The sequence below is a fragment of the Pseudorca crassidens genome, chromosome 13, assembly GCF_039906515.1.
Source record: "Pseudorca crassidens isolate mPseCra1 chromosome 13, mPseCra1.hap1, whole genome shotgun sequence".
Classification (NCBI taxonomy): domain Eukaryota; kingdom Metazoa; phylum Chordata; class Mammalia; order Artiodactyla; family Delphinidae; genus Pseudorca; species Pseudorca crassidens.
In genome coordinates, this window is record NC_090308.1 from 31,276,320 (window position 1) to 31,294,441 (window position 18,122).

The window sequence follows — 18,122 nt, forward strand, 5'->3', positions numbered from 1 at the left end:
GGAGCATTTAATCTTTTTAAAAAAGGAAGACCATCTAATATGTTGTAGAATATGTAGAATAACATGTTCTGTTAGTAGAAATAGGATATGCTATATTAAGACATACGGTATTTCTGGAACAGTAGATTTGCGTGAGAAAGCGGTGCTTAGATAGAAGGATTCACTATTTTTTATTTTGCTGACTCTTATATGTCTAATACGTATCTTTCACCTGAATCTCAGACTCATATACTTCACTGCCTACTGGACACTACACTCAGTTGTCTTAAAGCAAACGCCTCATCTTCCTCTTAAACTTCATTTGTTCCCTGAAGAGTGAGGAGAGGTTCCTTCTACTTTTTATACAAGTTCTGTCTTTTCTACCTGCTAACATCCCTCTTCTGGTTCTCTTTGTGCACAGTTCTTGCTTTGGTTTAGGCTCCTGTCATCTCTTGCTTTGAGTATTTTATTAGACTCCTAACTGGTCTAACTGTCCAGTCTCAGGCCTCTGTGATCATTCTTCACCTTGCTGCTAGATTGAACTCGAGAGAAGGCATATCCCATCTTGGCACTCATTGGCTTTAAACCATTTAATGGATACAGTCTAACCCTCTTAGTGTGAATTACAGTCCTGGTCATGTGACTTGTGTCTACTTCTTTACCTCCATTTCTCAGTAACCTCTCACATACAGTCCGTATTGAACACACTCCAAATTTCTCTCCTAAGGGGAGCTTTGCCAGTCCGTACTATACCTGCTTGAACATACTATCCCCTACATTTGGAATATCCTTCTCATTTTTTTGGTATCTGAATGTCTACTCTTCCTTAAGATCCAACTTAGGTATCCTACCCTGTGAGATTTTCCTTGACTGTTTTCCATCACCATCCCTCCTGCCCCCAACTCAAGGATTGAGTTGACAGTTCAGTCATGTAGACATTTAGCACAAACCTTATTTGTTTATCAGTCTTTCTCTCCATTGCTCTAGGAACTTCTTGAGGGTAGAGGCCTTACCTTTTATCTGTGTAACATCTGTATATCTAGACATTATCAAATATTTTTAAAATACCACCTGTGTGCCATCTCACACCCATTAAGATGGCCACTATAAAAGAACAAAACAAAAACCCCAGAAAATAACAAATGTTGCCGAGGATGTGAAAAAATTGGAATCCCTATGCACTGGTGATGGGAAGTAGTATGGTGCAGCTATTAGGAAAACAGTATAGAGGTTACTCAAAAAATTATAAATAGAATTACCAAATGATCTAGCAGTCTTACTTCTGGGTATATATCCAAAAGAATTGAAAGCAGGATCTTGAAGAGACATTTGCACACCTGTGTTCATTGCAGTATTACAATAGCCAAGAGATAGAAGCAACCCAAATGTTTCTTGATGGATGAATTGGATAAACGAAATGTGGCATATACAAGGTGTGGTGAATGGAATGTTATTGAGCCTTAAAGAAGGAAATCTTGGGCTTCCCTGGTGGCGCAGTGGTTGAGAGTCTGCCTGCTGATGCAGGGGACACGGGTTCGTGCCCTGGTCCGGGAGGATTCCACATGCCGCGGAGCGGCTGGGCCCGTGAGCCATGGCCGCTGAGCCTGCGTGTCCAGAGCCTGTGCTCCGCAACGGGAGAGGCCACAACAGTGAGAGGCCCGCAAAAGAAGGAAATCTTGTTCATCCTATAACATGGATGAACCTAGAGGATATTATATTGAGTGAAGTTAGTCACAAAAAGACAAGTACTGTATGAGTCCTTTATCTGAGGTATCCTTAGTCAAACCCATGGAAACAAAGTAAAATTGTGGTTGCCTGGGAGTGGGGGGAGGAGAAAATGGGAAGTTGTTGTTCAATAGGTATAGTTTGTTTTGCAAGATGAAGAAGTTCTAGAATCTGTTGCATAACAATGTGATATAGTTAGCGCTACTGAACTGTACACAAACAATTGGTTAAGAGGGTAAATTTTTATGTTACGTGTTTTTTACCACAATTAAAAAAAATACTACCTGTGTGCAAACCAGTGTACTTCTGCAACTCTAGCAGTAAATAATTAAGACACAGACCCTGCCTTCATGGATGTCCCCACTTAGTCCTAGTTGAGAAGACGGAGTAAAAAAACCTGAATTACACAGTTACTAAACTTTGATTACTGTTCTACAGGAAAGATTCAGGTTATTAACGGGGAAGACTTCTTAGGAGAGAAATGATGCTTAAAGAGAGATCTGAAGCGTGAGTGGGCTTTGGGCGAAGGGACATGGGAAGCACACACACAGGGCCCTGGGCAGGAATAGCTGACCGCTTGCTAAATGGAAAGACATCTGTTGTGGTTAATGGGGGGAGACTGGGTGTTGATAAGGGGTCAGATTATGCAGGGCTATCTAGGCTATATGTCTATATTTCAAGGCTTGGGAGATCTCCTTTATCCTAAGGAAAATGATTAGTCACTGATAGGCTGACACAGTGATGTAAGACAACCAGTCTTGCCTTTAAAAAGGTCTGAGAGAGGGAATATGAGCAGGTCTGCTCACCCAAAGCACAAAAGTAGCCTCAGTTGAGGTTGTGGTAGTGAAAGTAGACGAGCCCATGATTTAGGAGAGATGTGGATTGCTGTTGACCATCCGGCTGAGACTGGAGATCATAGAACTGTGGTGGCAGCAGAATACATTGTTGTGTGCTTCTCTAATTGCTCTCTGCACGCTGGGTATAACAGTGGAGAAGTGGGGTATTAAAGGGGAGTTGGTTATGTTCACGGTGGTTATGGTTAAGAGGGCAAAAGATTGAGAAAACTGGAGATCCTGATGCACAGGTTGTCAAGCTGATTATTCATAGGATCACAGGAACATAACTGAAGCTGAAATGGGCTGATAGGCTGGGTGAAAATGGCTGGGACCAAGGGATGAAAGTCCAAAGAAGTCGACAGGCAGGTACAGTGAGAATAACTGGCTAGAAGACTTAAAAGAGGAAATGATTGCATCTGAGAATGGAACAGTGACATCTAATGAGGTGGAGAACTCTGTGTGGTGACATGACTGAGTGTTCAGCTATGAAAAGGGATGGCTGAGGTCAAGGAGAGGCTAAGGTCATTAGGGCAGAGACTATTAAGATAAGGTTAAGTTTGGAGGGGTTCTCATTGACAAAAAAGCTAATACTAAACAGGGAACTCATAATTCCTTATTTTACTCTGTAGTTTCTCTTACAAAATTCGAGATGAAAATGCTCAGAAAATTAGGCACACACTTTGTTATCTAGGCTTTAACTATAGAACAGTGGGAGAATAAACAGCAGGGTGTCCTTTCTGAAATACTCACTTTTCAGGAAATCAGTGCTCACATGTGATTGGCAATATATTTAATCATTCATATATAATCTGATTTGCCTTTGTAACTTTTGTGTTGTATATATTTTGTTTTATTCCTTCTTGCTTATGTAGACAAAATCCAGTCCTCAAGATGTCTGGGCTAAAGAACTCTTATTTTTCAAATATAGATTTGTATCGTGTCCTTTTTTTCCATAGAAAATTATTACTATTGCACCAACTCAGCTCATGCAATTTCAACAATAGGATACTATAGGAAATAGGAATTTAAACTGCTTTATAAAATGCTGAATATTATCTGTATTTATGGATGTTTTCAGTCACTGATCATTTCAAGATATTATAATGTAAAGCCATGGTTATTTGTATGAAAATTTTCCATGGAAAGGAATATCTCATCTTATTTTAGTGTAGTGCTGTGTGTCTCTCATGCTTGGAAGCCTTCCACTTTACTCTTGAGTATGAACATCTATCATTATTAGTGTTAGAACTTTTTAATGTCTGTAGAGAACTCATGTAAACTTTACTATGGAAAATTTTGTTAGAAATATGTGACATCAAGCAACCTGTTTTTCTTTTATACACAGAATTCCCAGTCCATGTAGTTCTTGTATTCATGTCTAAATGGAACCATCATTAAGGATTTTGGACTATCTTTAAAGGGAAAATATTGTCTTGAATTTTTGATGTTAACAGAGTTTGGCATCTGGCCCAGGGATTTTAATGTCATTTTGCTTCAAGTCATATTGAAAGGGGAGCTTGTTTGAAGTGTAGTTGATATCCACAGCTAACTTTATGAAAACTGGTTAACGCATTTCTCTGACCATTTCCTCCCCCAGAAACTAGAATTAAAAACTCTCGTATTAAACTGTTTGTCACATATAAACTATTCTTTAATAAAATTCTATATCCAATCCAGTTACACCTTATAATACCGCAGACAGGTGTTGGAATCATGTTCTCCCAGATGCATAGTGAATGTTTCAATGTAACAGAGGGCCTGTAAGGTTTCTGCTAACACCAACGTGATGGCAGTGTTCTTAGACTTAATTTAGACAGAGGTATAATAAAGGGGATCTGCTTCAGTGCTATAAATTCTTTTTTTTTTTTTTTTTGCGGTACACTGGCCTCTCACTGTTGTGGCCTCTCCCATTGTGGAGCACAGGCTCCGGAAGCGCAGGCTCAGCGGCCATGGCTCACAGGCCCAGCCGCTCGCGGCACGTGGGATCCTCCTGGACCGGGGCACAAACCCACGTCCCCTGCATCGGCAGGCGGACTCTCAACCACTGCGCCACAAGGGAAGCCCCAGTGCTATAAATTCTTAAAGGAAAATGCAGATTTTAGACAAAATTATTCTTTACTTTTAACATTTGGTAATAGGGTGTGTGTTGGATTAAGTTTAATTTCTCTCACCTGGCAAAATTGACAAGCACCAATTTTGAAGGCAGGGCTAGGCATTTTAAAAACTTCTAACTCTGGGGTCTTAGCATCTACCCTGAAGGAGAATTAGGTGAGATAGATATTTTGGGGAGGGAGGGAATTAAAAGATAGATTTTGTGACTGTATCTTGAGTTGTTTTCTAAATCCAGTGTGGTCAGTGGCCCAAGACAGGCAGCTGGCTGCATGTTCAGACTGCTGATGAGATGCTGCTTGTGGATGGGCCTGAGCGCTCACGTCTGCCAGGTGAAAGTGGTTAGCACTTCTGTGGAGTAAAGACTGTGGGTCCTGACATTATTTGATACAGCTGTTCAGTGTGATGGGGAGGAAGCAGTCACCTGCTCAGGCTTTCTGCAGGAGGCCGTCAACAATTAGAATATTTAACCAGTGAAGACTGGAGGTCTTCCTGACAAGCCAGTTGAAGGACTTGAAAAACGTCTCTCTACATTTGACTTCCACTAAAGACAGGAATTTCTGCACACAAAAAAAATCTCTGGTTCTACTACTCAAATGGTGGTGCCGGGCCCAGCAGCGTTGTCACCACTCAGAAGCTTGTTAGCAGTGAGGAATTCCAGGTCCTCACGGGTGGCAGGAATGTTCTGGTACTCATAGCCTCTTACGTGGGAGTGAGGCTCTTTGCAGTCAGCCTGGACATTTGGACCATAGTCTCTGAGGTTTTTTCTAACACCAACATCCTATGAATATAAATACAGTGATTCATAATCAAACTTTTGTATTTTTCTAGATGTTTCTGTTGTTGTAAGATAATTGAGAATCACCTTTATTTAACACTTTCTGAGGACCAGTATTGAAAATATTATAGGGAAATGCCAGAAGACTTGGTGTTAACCAAGACTGTTCCGCTCTCGGGTTTACAGTGGGTAAGAGAGCAGAATTAAGGAGCTTCTCTAATTAACTGACAGAAAGGCTTAAGTGTGGGAAAAAAAAAATGTGTATAGCTATTTGCTGCTTAGTTAAAAATTTTTTCTCTAACCTTCCAAGGCAGGTTTTTGGTTTTAACTTTTTCTTTGTGCCTAGATTCCTTTGACAGTCTAGTGAATTCTGTGGGCTGCTTCTCAGAACAGTGTTTGAAATGTATGATTATAAAAAAACAGGCCTATAAAGGAAGCCAATAAATAACATTCTCAACATATTAATTTAAAAAATTGGGATAAATTCATCATCAATAGCTAATCCCTACTGTGATTTCAAAAATATCGATTAGTATAAATGATATTTTAAGATCTGCAGCTACTCTCATGTGCTGTGGAAATAGTTTTGATTCCTGTGAGTGACGAAGCTAAAGGCACTGCTGATACTAGCCAGGTTTTTTTTGTTTTTCCCCCTACATTCATAATTAATAGTAATGCTAAATTTCAGCTAAAGGTTAATGAAGATAAAGAGGTGACATTTTTTCCCCCCAACTGATTCACAGACTCTTGATTTCATGTTCTAAGGTGATTTAATAACACTGACATTCTAGGACCACATTTTAATTTTAATTTACTTTTGTTGGAAGCCTGTGATAGGATTCTTTAAGGAGAAAGGGGTCTGATTTTTAATCTCATCTGGCCCATGACTACCGTGAGCGTAGTTTTTGAATCCAGAGTCTGATTTATTAACTTTTTGTGGGTAGAAGTAGTCACATAAATAATAACTTCCTTAATATATATAATGTATCTCCTTTGGAAATAAAAAATTATGTGAAGAAGGGATATATACTGAAAGGTGATAGAACAATTTAATTTTATCATTACCAAAAAACATCTACCATTAAGGCACTAGATAAAGTCCATTGCATGTGTACTTACTCCTCAGGAAGCGTTTGAATGAATGTTTGAAGAGAACAACCCCATGGGGTAGATGATATGATCTTCATCTTGAGGGTGAGGAAACCGAGGCTGAAAGAAGACAGGGAATGAGCCCAAGGTCACAGAGTCGGTGGAAAGCCAGAATTTGACTCCATGTAGTTCTGATTCCAAAGTCTATGTATGTGGCAGCCAAATCTTTAAAAAATGGGAATGGTGCGCTCTAAGCTGTCATGGTGTGTGTGAGTGTGTGCACTTACGTCATTCTCTGATGGCTTTTTCCATCTTTTTGTGTCTGCTTGATCCACCCAGCACTGCTCAAGTGTCAGAACCAAGAAATTCATTTTTATTATTTATCTGTTAAAAAGTTTTATGTCTACTATTTACTTATAATTGATAATGCGGATAATAGACTGATATTTCTTTTAAAAGTCATGTTAAGGCATTTTTGGTTTTTTTACTTAGGAATTTATGACCCTAGGCAATAAAATTGTATCCCACTCATGATCTGAGTGCTCATTGGAGCTAATTATTCAAATAAAAATAAACCTAAGACAAATACTATAACCTGGGGTCTTTTAAATTGATCATAGCATGGAAAGGGAGGAGACAAGCAGTGGGCCACCAGCCAACAGGTATTAATTTAGTACTTACACTGGTTGCCTAGAACTGCCAAGTCCTGTGAAGGACGCAGGGAATAATGGTCTATCCTGGCCTTGCAAAGACCTCCTTACTCTTGGGTGGGAATGGAGTTCACAGTGTGGAAGTGGGTGTGGTTAGCAGATGGGTACCAAAGGGCAAACCAGGTCAGTGGATGCAACAAATCCTCTCTGCTGCCGCTGTTTGATCATATCAGGTAAACTCTGCCCGCTCAGTTTTTGGATGGGCTCTGAAATAAAGAGAATAAGCCGCTTTGGTCTTGATATTGTGCCTGGCAATGTCGTGGAAAGTGGCCCGAGAATGACAGCGAGTCTGAATGTGGTTGGCTGGTGCACAGAAACTTATTACTCATACTCCTGGGTCTGCAGAGCCAGATTGACTCTCTGCATGCTGTGCAGAAACTGTCAGGTGACTTGTATGAGGCTTTGGTGCTTCATGTGAGAATGGACAGTGCCGGGTGGCTGGGACACAGGGTTACTTCTTGGGGTTACAGAAGATGCTGCTGCTTCCACCCTCTTACTCGGAGAACAGAGAGGTCTTTTTTTTTTTTTTTTTTTTTTTTGCTGTTCTGTGAGAGACCTCTATACCAATTGTCACACAGTGAAACTGGGGATTTGGAAGGGGTGTGTCTAGGCCTTTAATAAGACCAGTAGTTTCTCCTCCCCTCTCTTCTTTCTTCTGTGCTTATGTTCTGAGGGATATTTTTCCTTTTCAGTTTGGCATGAGTTGTGTCTGATTCAGTTTTTCTTACTGTGGTTGTTACATCCTTGGACGAAATACCAAAACACTTTTGACTCTCCGTCCCTCTCCCCCAGCCACTCCCCTGTCTGGGCCAGAGGCTGAATGATGTGTTTTTCTCATTCTTGTGCCTCATGATAGCCCGCCATTTGGGAGCCAGCTGTTGCATGGACAGCTGCTGCAGGGCCGGGAAGCTGAATGCCAGGCTCTCTTCTCGGGGGAGAATTAGAGCTACTCCTTGACACAGCACTGGAGGTACCGTGAGAGGGTCCCATTGGCCCTTCACATCAGTGGGCCATGCAGCTGGGCCACCAGTGCTATGAAACTTAGACCAAGCTCTGGTAACTCTTTGTTGAGAGGGTTGAATATAACCAGTGTTAGAACAGAGCCATGCACACCTTGGATCCTTGCTGCCCTCAGTATAAGCCCTGAATGGTTTAGTAAGACCCGTGGGGGTCTGTGCAGCTTTGCTTTCAAAGCATCCTGTTGTTACTGTTTCTTAATAGTGTGTAAGTTAATGTTCTGTTGTACCCATTCAACATATTGTTAAGATAGTAGGTTATAATTTTCTATGTAGCAGTAAACATTTTAATTGTTTGCTTTATGTATCTGAATAAAATTCTGTTTAAACACAGATGTTACAATACATGATTTGGGATGCTTTTAGAATGAGTGAAACTTATTCTGAAGCCAGTTATTTGAGTCAGTTTAATATATCTCAAAAATGTAATTGTTCTATTGGTGAAGATAAAGTGAACTTTAATAATGACTTGAGGATAAGGTAGAAGTATAAAAAAATAAACATATATATAGCATATACATAAAACACACACACATATGCAAATTTTTTTTAATGGATACATCTTTTGCCTGTAGCTTTAAAAAACAAATATTTAATGTCCTTAGAGGGTTTGAACCTAGTAGTTCAAATTTTTTTTTTTTTTTTTTTGTGGTACGCGGGCCTCTCACTGTTGTGGCCTCTCCCATTGTGGAGCACAGGCTCCGGACGCACAGGCTCAGCAGCCATGGCTCACGGGCCCAGCCGCTCCGCGACATGTGGGATCTTCCCGGACCGGGGCACGAACCCGTGTCCCCTGCATCAGCAGGCAGACTCAACCACTGCGCCACCAGGGGAAGCCCTAGTAGTTCAAATTTGATCTTTTTTGCTTTAAGATATTGTAGTGGTTTCCTAGAATCTTTTTTAACTTTCTCAAAGGGTGGAAATAAAGGAAAAGTGAAAGGGAGTTCCTTATGATTGACTTTCAACTTGGAATGAAGTTTTAAAAGGATGTTTAGATCTTCCAGGAAGGAAAATACTGGCTGCAATCTGACAGTACTTCTCCATGGCGTTGTACAGTTGCAGGCAGAAACAGAGTTTAAGGAGGAATTGGCTTTAGGAGTTGAGATAATTGTGTTTGATTGGGGTATGTGTACTTTTAACCAATAGTTTCCAATTCACATTTTATCCATGAATAAGAGCCAATGATTGTCCTTGACTGAGCTCTCATTTCAGTGTCCACAGGGGCTCTTTGCTGGCAGTACTACTATAGAATAAAGACTAGACGTAGATGTATTACGTCTCGTCATTTGGGTAGATGTTTGATTTCACATCCAGGAAAATGAGGCCCAAGAGACCCACCTTAAAGTGTTTTAATATTTTATTTATAACACACACAAACACGCATTCAAAAACAAATCAGTACTGAGCCCAGTGGAATGCTAGTAGCTCTTTGCGTAGGACTTTGTTAAAATGTTTACACTTAAATAAGTATGTGAACTGTAAACTGTTCCATTTTGGACTCTGGACTACTTCTTATGGGTTAATTAACCTTTTTTTTCACCCCCTGCAGAACTGGCTAGATCCCGCAAAAGAAATGAAGAGACAGCTGCGAAGTGAGTATTAAATCATCATACTTTGAAGTTATCAAGTTAATCTTTACATCTGTGTTTTTCTATCTTTACTAAAATTCACCGGAATGTAAACTAGAATAAGATAGTGATAGAATCATCAGCTCTGTTTTGCATTCATATCATATAGGAAGTTGAGACTCAACAATATTTCTGTAGAATCATGACTGTTTATTTTGGTCATGGCTTAGGGACTCCTGGTCAAGAGGTTGTAGACGACTCTTCTTAAATAGTCCCTCACAGTGTCTACCACTGTGAAGCAACACCTGATCTTTGTCTCTGGGGGAAAGTATGAGAAGCTGCTTTTCTGTAACTTTCCCTTTTTATATGAAATGTACCCAAGAGAGCCCTATTACTCTTGCTTTGTCTACTTGATTTTGGCTGTGTGTCCAGTTAGTTTAATTAGTAAGCATGCCTCTGGCTCCAGAGGCATATGGACGCACTGCTGCTGGATGTCCTGGAGTGAGGGTTTGAGGAGTGAAGGGATTGCAAAATGATCCTTGGAGTCCTCTGAGGTGTTTGCCTTCTCTCCTCCTTTGGCCACTTTTTGTGCTCTGAGTCTGGGTTTGTTCTTAGTTCTGTTTGTCCCTTTCTTCCATTTCCCCATTTGTTCTTACTGTTGTCTCCCTAAGTGACTTATGTGTCCCACTCTATCTAACCAGCTTCAGTTCCCTCCTGTGGCTGGTTTTGTGATATCTGCATCACGAATCATTATCACCTCAGAACAACCTCTGATAGGGGATCTGGCTACTTAAATTACTGCAGGGTCTGTGAATGACTTAAGCAGAAAAGGGAGGGAGCCACAAACAGCTGGACTGTTCAGACAAGAGAACAAAATTCTCACCAGCCCTTTGGACGGTGGGCCCCAGAGCTGGCCAGGGAGAAGCTGTCCAGGGAGCAGGATGCTCTCTGTGCTGTTGGTTTCATTTCCCTACTTATTTATTATTCCCAGCTTATTTATTCCCAACGTTAAAACACTGGAACACATCTATGCTTTTCCCTTCGGTTCCTTTCTGTCTACCTTCCATCTCATTTTTAATTCTCCACATTTTCTTTATTTCTCTTTCTTTCTCTCTCAGATTATTAATAATTTTGGGAGTTTTCCTATCATTTCTTTCCTTCTCTACTCTCCTTTTTTTTTTTTTCTTTTTTACTGAGTGTATACCTTATTTTTCCTATTTCCTCTCCTTGTAGACTCATCTTTCTTTTCATTTTTAAAATATCTTTGATTAGAGTGACCTTCCTGATTTGCCCAGGACTGTGAGGATGTGGGACTTTTAGTGCTAACTGGGGTGGTTGGTCACCCTATCTTTTAACTGTTATCCCTGGCTTTCCATCCTTCCCTCCCTCCCTCACCCCTCTGCCCTGCATTTTTATCTTGGTGTTTCATCCATTCATGTTTGCTTCATAATAGAAAAGGGGGAAAGTAGCGAAAAGGAGTAATTAGACAGAGATACATTATGCTTATATTATGGAAGAAACTGTACCAGAAAGCTTCGGAACTTTTTCTAGTCCCTTCTGCGGTTGTTAAAACTCTGCAAAGTGCATGAATCCAAAAAGGTATGGATGCTTGGTTCTTTCACTTTCTCTGAAACCCTACTTGCCAAGTGACCCAAACCATGGACGGAACAGGATAACCTGTGAAACATGATTGATGTTCCATTGAATTTGTTTCCTATAGTTTTGCTTTGGCTTTTGTTGCATTATGTTTCTGTGCTTCTCACTTCAGAGTCATGGAGCCATCCTAACTTTTGGAAGGCAAGACTCTTTCTTGCTGATTATGAATCACGGTCTTACGTTTTGATTATTTGTGAAGTTTTTTTTAGAGTTATTTCAGGACTTTTGCCCTTGTGGTTTGGCAAGAGGAATAACAGTAACACAGGATTTGGCATTTTCAAACTATTGGAACTAGTTCCCTAAATGGAATCCTGTGCCGTCCTGATCATGAAAGTAGGCTGAGGAAACGAAGTTTTAGCTGTTGCATTTTACCTCTTCCTTTCTGCTTGTGTTACAATGGGTGAAAGAACTGTTTGTTCTGTCTTAGCCCAACCTCTGCAGCGATTTATTGTCATTCAGTTAACAGAGGTAAACATTAATCTTTTCTGAGTTCCGTTTGACAGCTGACAGCCTATCAGTTTCTGTGTAAAAGTTGCCTAAAAATCTCTATTTTCTCAAATGTACGCAAATAAGACTATATAGATATATAAGGCTATATATCTTAGGCTTGCCTGTATTAATATATAAACAATCCATAGCTAGATAGACTGTTTATATAGCTAGGTAAAAATGATACTACATAACTAAATAAAAAGTTTAGCATTATCAGTACAACTTTATCAACTTTAGAATTGGAAATAGAACCTGAAATATGTGTTCTATCAGAAACTTATCCCTGTTGTCGTATCCAGGTAAGCATGTGCTGGTGTTAATACCTAGGAAACAAATAAATAAAGATCCATTAAGAAGTGATATGATAATCCTGTGATGACTTTGCTTAATTATGGGTTAGTAATTACCTTGAGGAAGTACATATGCATCCAGCCACCCTGGTGCTACTGGCCAAGAAATGGCATGTCTCTTAATACTCAGGAAAGTTCTGTATCTTTTTTATGATGTTTTAAATGTATAGAGGGAACTTAAATCTGTTTATTAAATTTGGCGGGTTTGTGTTATTAGTAGAAGAATGATGTATTGAGCCAAAATCCAGCAAGAGTTCTGTGTATTCACAGTAGCTATTCAATAACTCTTCATTGACTTCTGAGTAGGAGAAAAGTTAGCGTGTCTATGGTGAGAAAAGAACAAAATGATCCATTGAGCAAGAGAATGGGATTCAAGAAATTTTTCTTCAACTCCCTAAATGAAAGCAACTGTGAGGCCTTCAAATATGTGTGAAATGAAATAACACACACACACACAGTTTTTATGTTTTTATTTGGAAATACCATGAACTTTGAGTATAACTCTGAATTCAGACTATTGGAATTATTTTGATCCCTTTACGAAAATAATACCTGCCCTGTGGGATCTTCCCGGACCGGGGCACGAACCCGTGTCCCCTGCATCGGCAGGCGGACTTTCAATCACTGTGCCACCAGGGAAGCCCATCATTTCTTGAATAGTTATAGTGATCATTTGATCATTACTCCTCTTCCCCTAACAGTATAAAAATCCTAAATTGCTTTTTTAAAAAAATATATATTTTATTTTTGGCTGTGTTGGGTCTTTGTTGCTGAGTGCGGGCTTTTCTCTAGTTGCGGCGGGCAGGGGCTACTCTTCATTGCGGTGCACGGGCTTCTCATTGTAGTGGCTTTTCTTGTTGCGGAGCATGCGTTCTAAGCATGCGGGCTTCAGTAGTTGTGGCGCATGGGCTCAGTAGTTGTGGCGCATGGGCTCTAGAGCGCAGGCTCAGTAGTTGTGGCATACGGGCTTAGTTGCTCCGCGGCTTGTGGGATCTTCCTGGACCAGGGCTCAAACCCGTGTCCCCTGCATTGGCAGGCAGACTCTTAATCACTGCACCACCAGGGAAGCCCTCTTTTTTGGTTGTTTTTAAAGTGTGGAGAATATTTGGCATCTAGAGATCCTATGGTTAAAAAATTTTATCTCAGAACTATTACATGAAGTTTATATTAAAATGTTTGCGTACTAGATCACCATATAAAACATTTGTTGACATACCAGTAAATGTTTATAAAAAAGTGAACCTGTTATTCTTTGATGATGGGTTATTTATGGAATTGATTTTTACTTTATTTTTCACTTCATTTTTGTTTTGTAAATGATATTTTCTTTAAATTAAAAAAATTCTCTAAATTGATTTATAGCAGGACTGATCTATACTGTTTGAACATTGACCTTTAAGTTTTATCAGTATAAATGGTGATTGTGTTGGTTGCATAAATAATCATGATCTTTAATAATTACAGATCTTCCTTGGCTCTTCAGCTTTAATGTGAAGTTTTATCCTCCTGATCCTTCTCAGTTGACTGAAGATATCACCAGGTACTTTACATTTATACTAAAAATGATTCTTTTTTTTTTTTTTTGCGGTATGCGGGCCTCTCCCGTTGCGGAGCACAGGCTCCGGACGCACAGGCTCAGCGGCCATGGCTCACGGGTCCAGCCGCTCTGCGGCATGTGGGATCTTCCCGGACCGGGGCACGAACCCGTGTCCCCTGCATCGGCAGGCGGACTCCCAACCACTGCGCCACCAGGGAAGCCCCTAAAAATGATTCTTTACTTACAGCTCTCATTTATTTCAGTGTCCTGGGGGGGGAATGATGGTAATTTTAGGATTAAAACCAAAACATTTTTTCTTAAGCTGAGTTTTAGAAGTTTCCTTGGAAGTGGATATTCCAAAATAGTTTGAAATGTTTCTGGTTTCAGAAATTTTATTCACTTTTCTTTAACTTCCCATTTATATTGAAGTAATGGAATATTTTTTAAAAATTGCGGCAGGGACTTCCCTGGTAGTCCAGTGGTTAAGACTCCGTGCTCCCAATGCAGGGGGCCCGGGTTCTGTCCCTGGTCAGGGAACTAGATCCCACGTGCCGCAACTAAGACCTGGCGCAGCCAAATAAATAAATAAATATTAAAAAAAAATGCAGCAGCTTTGTTTCCTATGTTATACTTTCAAAAATCACTGGTATTTAATATTTCAGATTTTCATACTAAGATAGTTTTTATCGTGTAACCCATATGTGCCTGTGTACTAATCTCAGCTTACAAATGTTATATAAAGGTAGAAAAATGAAAAACTTTTTAAAAGTTAATTTTTGGAAGTCTCTTGAACTGTAAGTTTTACACACACACCCCTGCTCCCCAGGATAAAAAACTAATAAGGTAGGCTTTCTTATGTAAGAGTCAGTAGCTGTTTCATTTCCATCTCCTCTGAGATTATCTGGACAATACAGACACATGCTTAAATTGCAAATAAAAGTTTCAGTTTAGGAGCAAGAGAGCATTTATTGATTTTGAGAGTGACTAAGTGTTTGAATGGGAACAAGGAACATTTAGAGTCCACGAGTACCTTGATATCTTAGCCCTATTTAAACTGGGTATCAGCGATTGGAATTCTTAGCTCTGGTAAGAGTAGGTCTATAGAGTGATTTGTATATATTTTTAAAAGATTATTTACCTGGCCAAGGAAAACTGCATTCTGTATATATACTTTTGGAAAATTAACAGGGTGTTAGCTAAAGACTCTGTTTTTGATTCCAGTGGTTCCTGTGTCCTTGACGTTTTCTGCTAGGCCAGTTTTGTCATCAGATGTGAAGTTGGGTAGATATTTAAGCAAGTGCGTGATATCCATGTGAACTAGGAATAATGGAGATTTTTTTCCAAGATTGGGTAAATGACAGGCCTTCCCCCCCGCCCCGCCCTTTACTGGTTATTGCTGAATAAGGATTTACTGATACTAATTAAGTTTTGATTGAATTAGCTTCAGCTAGTAAATAATAAATAGCAGCTTTTGTAACTACGCAGTGAGCTGCTTAGAGCATGAAACTTGACAGGTTGCCGTGCGTAGGATATGCACGTAGGCCTCACTGCGGGAGGGCCTTTGAACAGTGCACATAACTGGGGCTTTGTGACCCAGCGCCCTCTTTGTGCATACATTCCTCCTTGCAGTGATTCGTTTGGGGATGATAATCCTTTGGTGATTGCAACTTTATAGCATAGGTAAAGTGCTTTGGTTTTCTTTTTAGAGGGACCTTGAACAGTCTCCCTGCGCGTTTGGGGAAGAATGAAATAGTAGTCTAGTGAGCTAACTAAAAGCCTGAGATCAGCCTGTAGCTTTGCAGCCTAAATATTACGATTGAAATCTTCACTATGACTTGAGTGAACATCTAGAAGGTGGGATAGGCTTTTGAGGAGGGCAAGAACACAGTTCAGAATTATGTCTGAAGAATGATCTGTCCTGCCGTATGAAGGAGATGGACTTGGGAAACTCAGGAGGCTGTTGCGGCTTTTGTTTGAAGTTTTCGGGCCGTAGCCATAGGCTTTAAAACAGAAGAAAGGATCAATGTGAAAAGTAGATATACTAATAGGAGGAGGAGCAAGAAGATTTTAGTAATAGATGGAATCTTTGTGTTTAGGTCTTAACAGTGCTGTAAAATGTGGAGACCTAGTGATATTCTTGATTAGACCTAGAGAATTTGAGGATAACGTGGAATCGTAGTTTAAAATTTAGTTTGCTAAAATAAAGCAGTGATGCTCATGTTGTTCTAGGGGTCAAGGAAACACATATTTCTCCTTGGAAAGAGAGCTACTGCAGTGCTTAAAAATACTCAGACTGTAGTGATAGTGAGATGAGTTTCATTCTTAGAAAATTCTGGAGCACTCCTCATGTGGCAAGTACTTTGCTAATAACTGTGGGCTTATGATGATGATAAACAGAATCCCTGCCCTGCCTGACAGGAGATTTGGGTGGTAATACAGGTGTAACTGGGGGATGGCTGATGCCATGTTCTGGGACACGCTCTCTGATGCAACAGCAAGAGCCCTGGACCACAGGCAGCGTGCCCCTTTGAACATGGTGGAGGTAGAGGCAAAAGGAGGGCGGAGCCATGACAACCCCGCCAGGCAAAAGCATCCACAGGAAGAAGCCACCAGCTAACAGGAATGGCAGTCTCTTCAAGAAGGGGGGAGGGTGCTGCCATTTTCTTGGGAGGAGTCAGTGGTAACCTTAGCAAGTGGTTCAATTCACGACTAGAAATTAGGTTTTCAAATGTTAACAAAAAGAGTTGATGGGGGACCCCCCCAACCCTCATAAAATATAAGTAACGTGTTTTTGCACGTTATTTAATAAAAGCTAGAATCTTTTATAACTGTAATAATCCACTTGGAACACTGAATGATTGTTATTATAACTAATAATAACACTATTATGATTATGGCTACTAGTTATCGATTGCCAGGTACCACGCAATGTCTTTTATTTATGTTATCTAATTTTTTATCCTCATCTTTAAAGGGAAATAGAGTTGTTCCCATTTTACAGGTGGGAAGTTAGACTTAGGCAAGTAAATTAGCTTACTCAAGGTCACATGGTCAGCTCTGCCAGGCTCTGAAGCCCATGATTTTTCTACTGTAAACTGAATTAGCTGCCTCTATAGATGGGGTAAATGGGCAAGTAAGGGCTTCCAAGTAGAGACTGACTTAAGATTGTTGTTAAAGGGTCTCAGGAAAAGAAATTACTATGAAAAGCATAGAGAGGATAAAGGGTGGGTGACCTTAGCTTTTCACGTAAATCCTGAATGAAGAACTGTAGCTATTTCTTAAATTTTATTAGTCTTTATAACTTTTGAAGAGCATACTAATCTTGATTACAGTTTTAAAGCCAAGGAGACTAAGTGATGAGAATTTCACCTGCAGTCACAAAACTCTTTTTTTGTAATAGTAAAAATACACTGTTGCCTGAATAGCAATTCAGAATTTCCAGAATTTCTCTATTACTTTGCCCTCTAGATGCATTTTTTATAAATAAGTCACAAGTTTAGGAGTCCATGGAGGAAGGTGGCCTTCTTATTACAAAACACTTCTTTTGTTCTGCATTTGAAGAGTGCCTATATTATATATTTGTTTCAGAGAGACATCAGAATCATATTTATGAGCGCTACAATCTTAACTAACTGTTCTCCCACCCTTTTGTCCCCTGTTCCTCACAGATACTTCTTGTGCCTTCAGCTCCGGGAGGACATTGCCTCAGGCCGCCTGCCCTGCTCTTTTGTGACACATGCCCTCCTGGGATCGTACACACTGCAGGCTGAACTTGGGGACTATGACCCAGAAGAGCATGGCAGTCATGACCTCAGTGACTTCCAGTTTGCCCCTACACAGACGAAGGAACTGGAAGAGAAAGTGGCAGAGCTGCATAAGACTCACAGGTCTGTAGACTTGCTTACTGGAGAGAGTGACCGTGGTGGGTTTAAATGGCTTCCCTTATAGCATTTGCTGGACATTTGACCATAGTTGATGGGATTATTCAGTTTGCCCTGTGGAGCTTCACCTAGTGCTAGTCAAGATAACTTGGAGTCATTGAGACAGCCTTCCATTGTCTTTATGACTGTAATATGAGGAACTGTGCTCATGAGACTAAATGTTTTCATTTATTAAAAAAATTTACTGGGCTTCCCTGGTGGCGCAGTGGTTGAGAGTCCACCTGCCGATGCAGGGGACACGGGTTCGTGCCCCAGTCCGGGAGGATCACACATGCCACGGAGCGGCTGGGCCCGTGAGCCATGGCCGCTGAGCCTGTGCATCCAGAGCCTGTGCTC

General features: G+C 40.4%; 1 protein-coding gene across 24 annotated transcripts in view; it reads left to right on the forward strand.

Moving 5' to 3' along the window:
- Nucleotides 1-18,122, forward strand: part of EPB41L2 (erythrocyte membrane protein band 4.1 like 2) — a 273,144-nt gene that overhangs the window by 137,592 nt on the left and 117,430 nt on the right. For all 24 annotated transcript variants that reach the window (XM_067702090.1, XM_067702096.1, XM_067702088.1 and 21 more), the window contains 3 exons: nucleotides 9,792-9,834; nucleotides 13,773-13,848; nucleotides 17,514-17,732. In XM_067702090.1, the coding sequence (XP_067558191.1) occupies nucleotides 9,792-9,834; nucleotides 13,773-13,848; nucleotides 17,514-17,732 (338 nt within the window). The remainder of the gene's footprint in view (nucleotides 1-9,791; nucleotides 9,835-13,772; nucleotides 13,849-17,513; nucleotides 17,733-18,122) is intronic.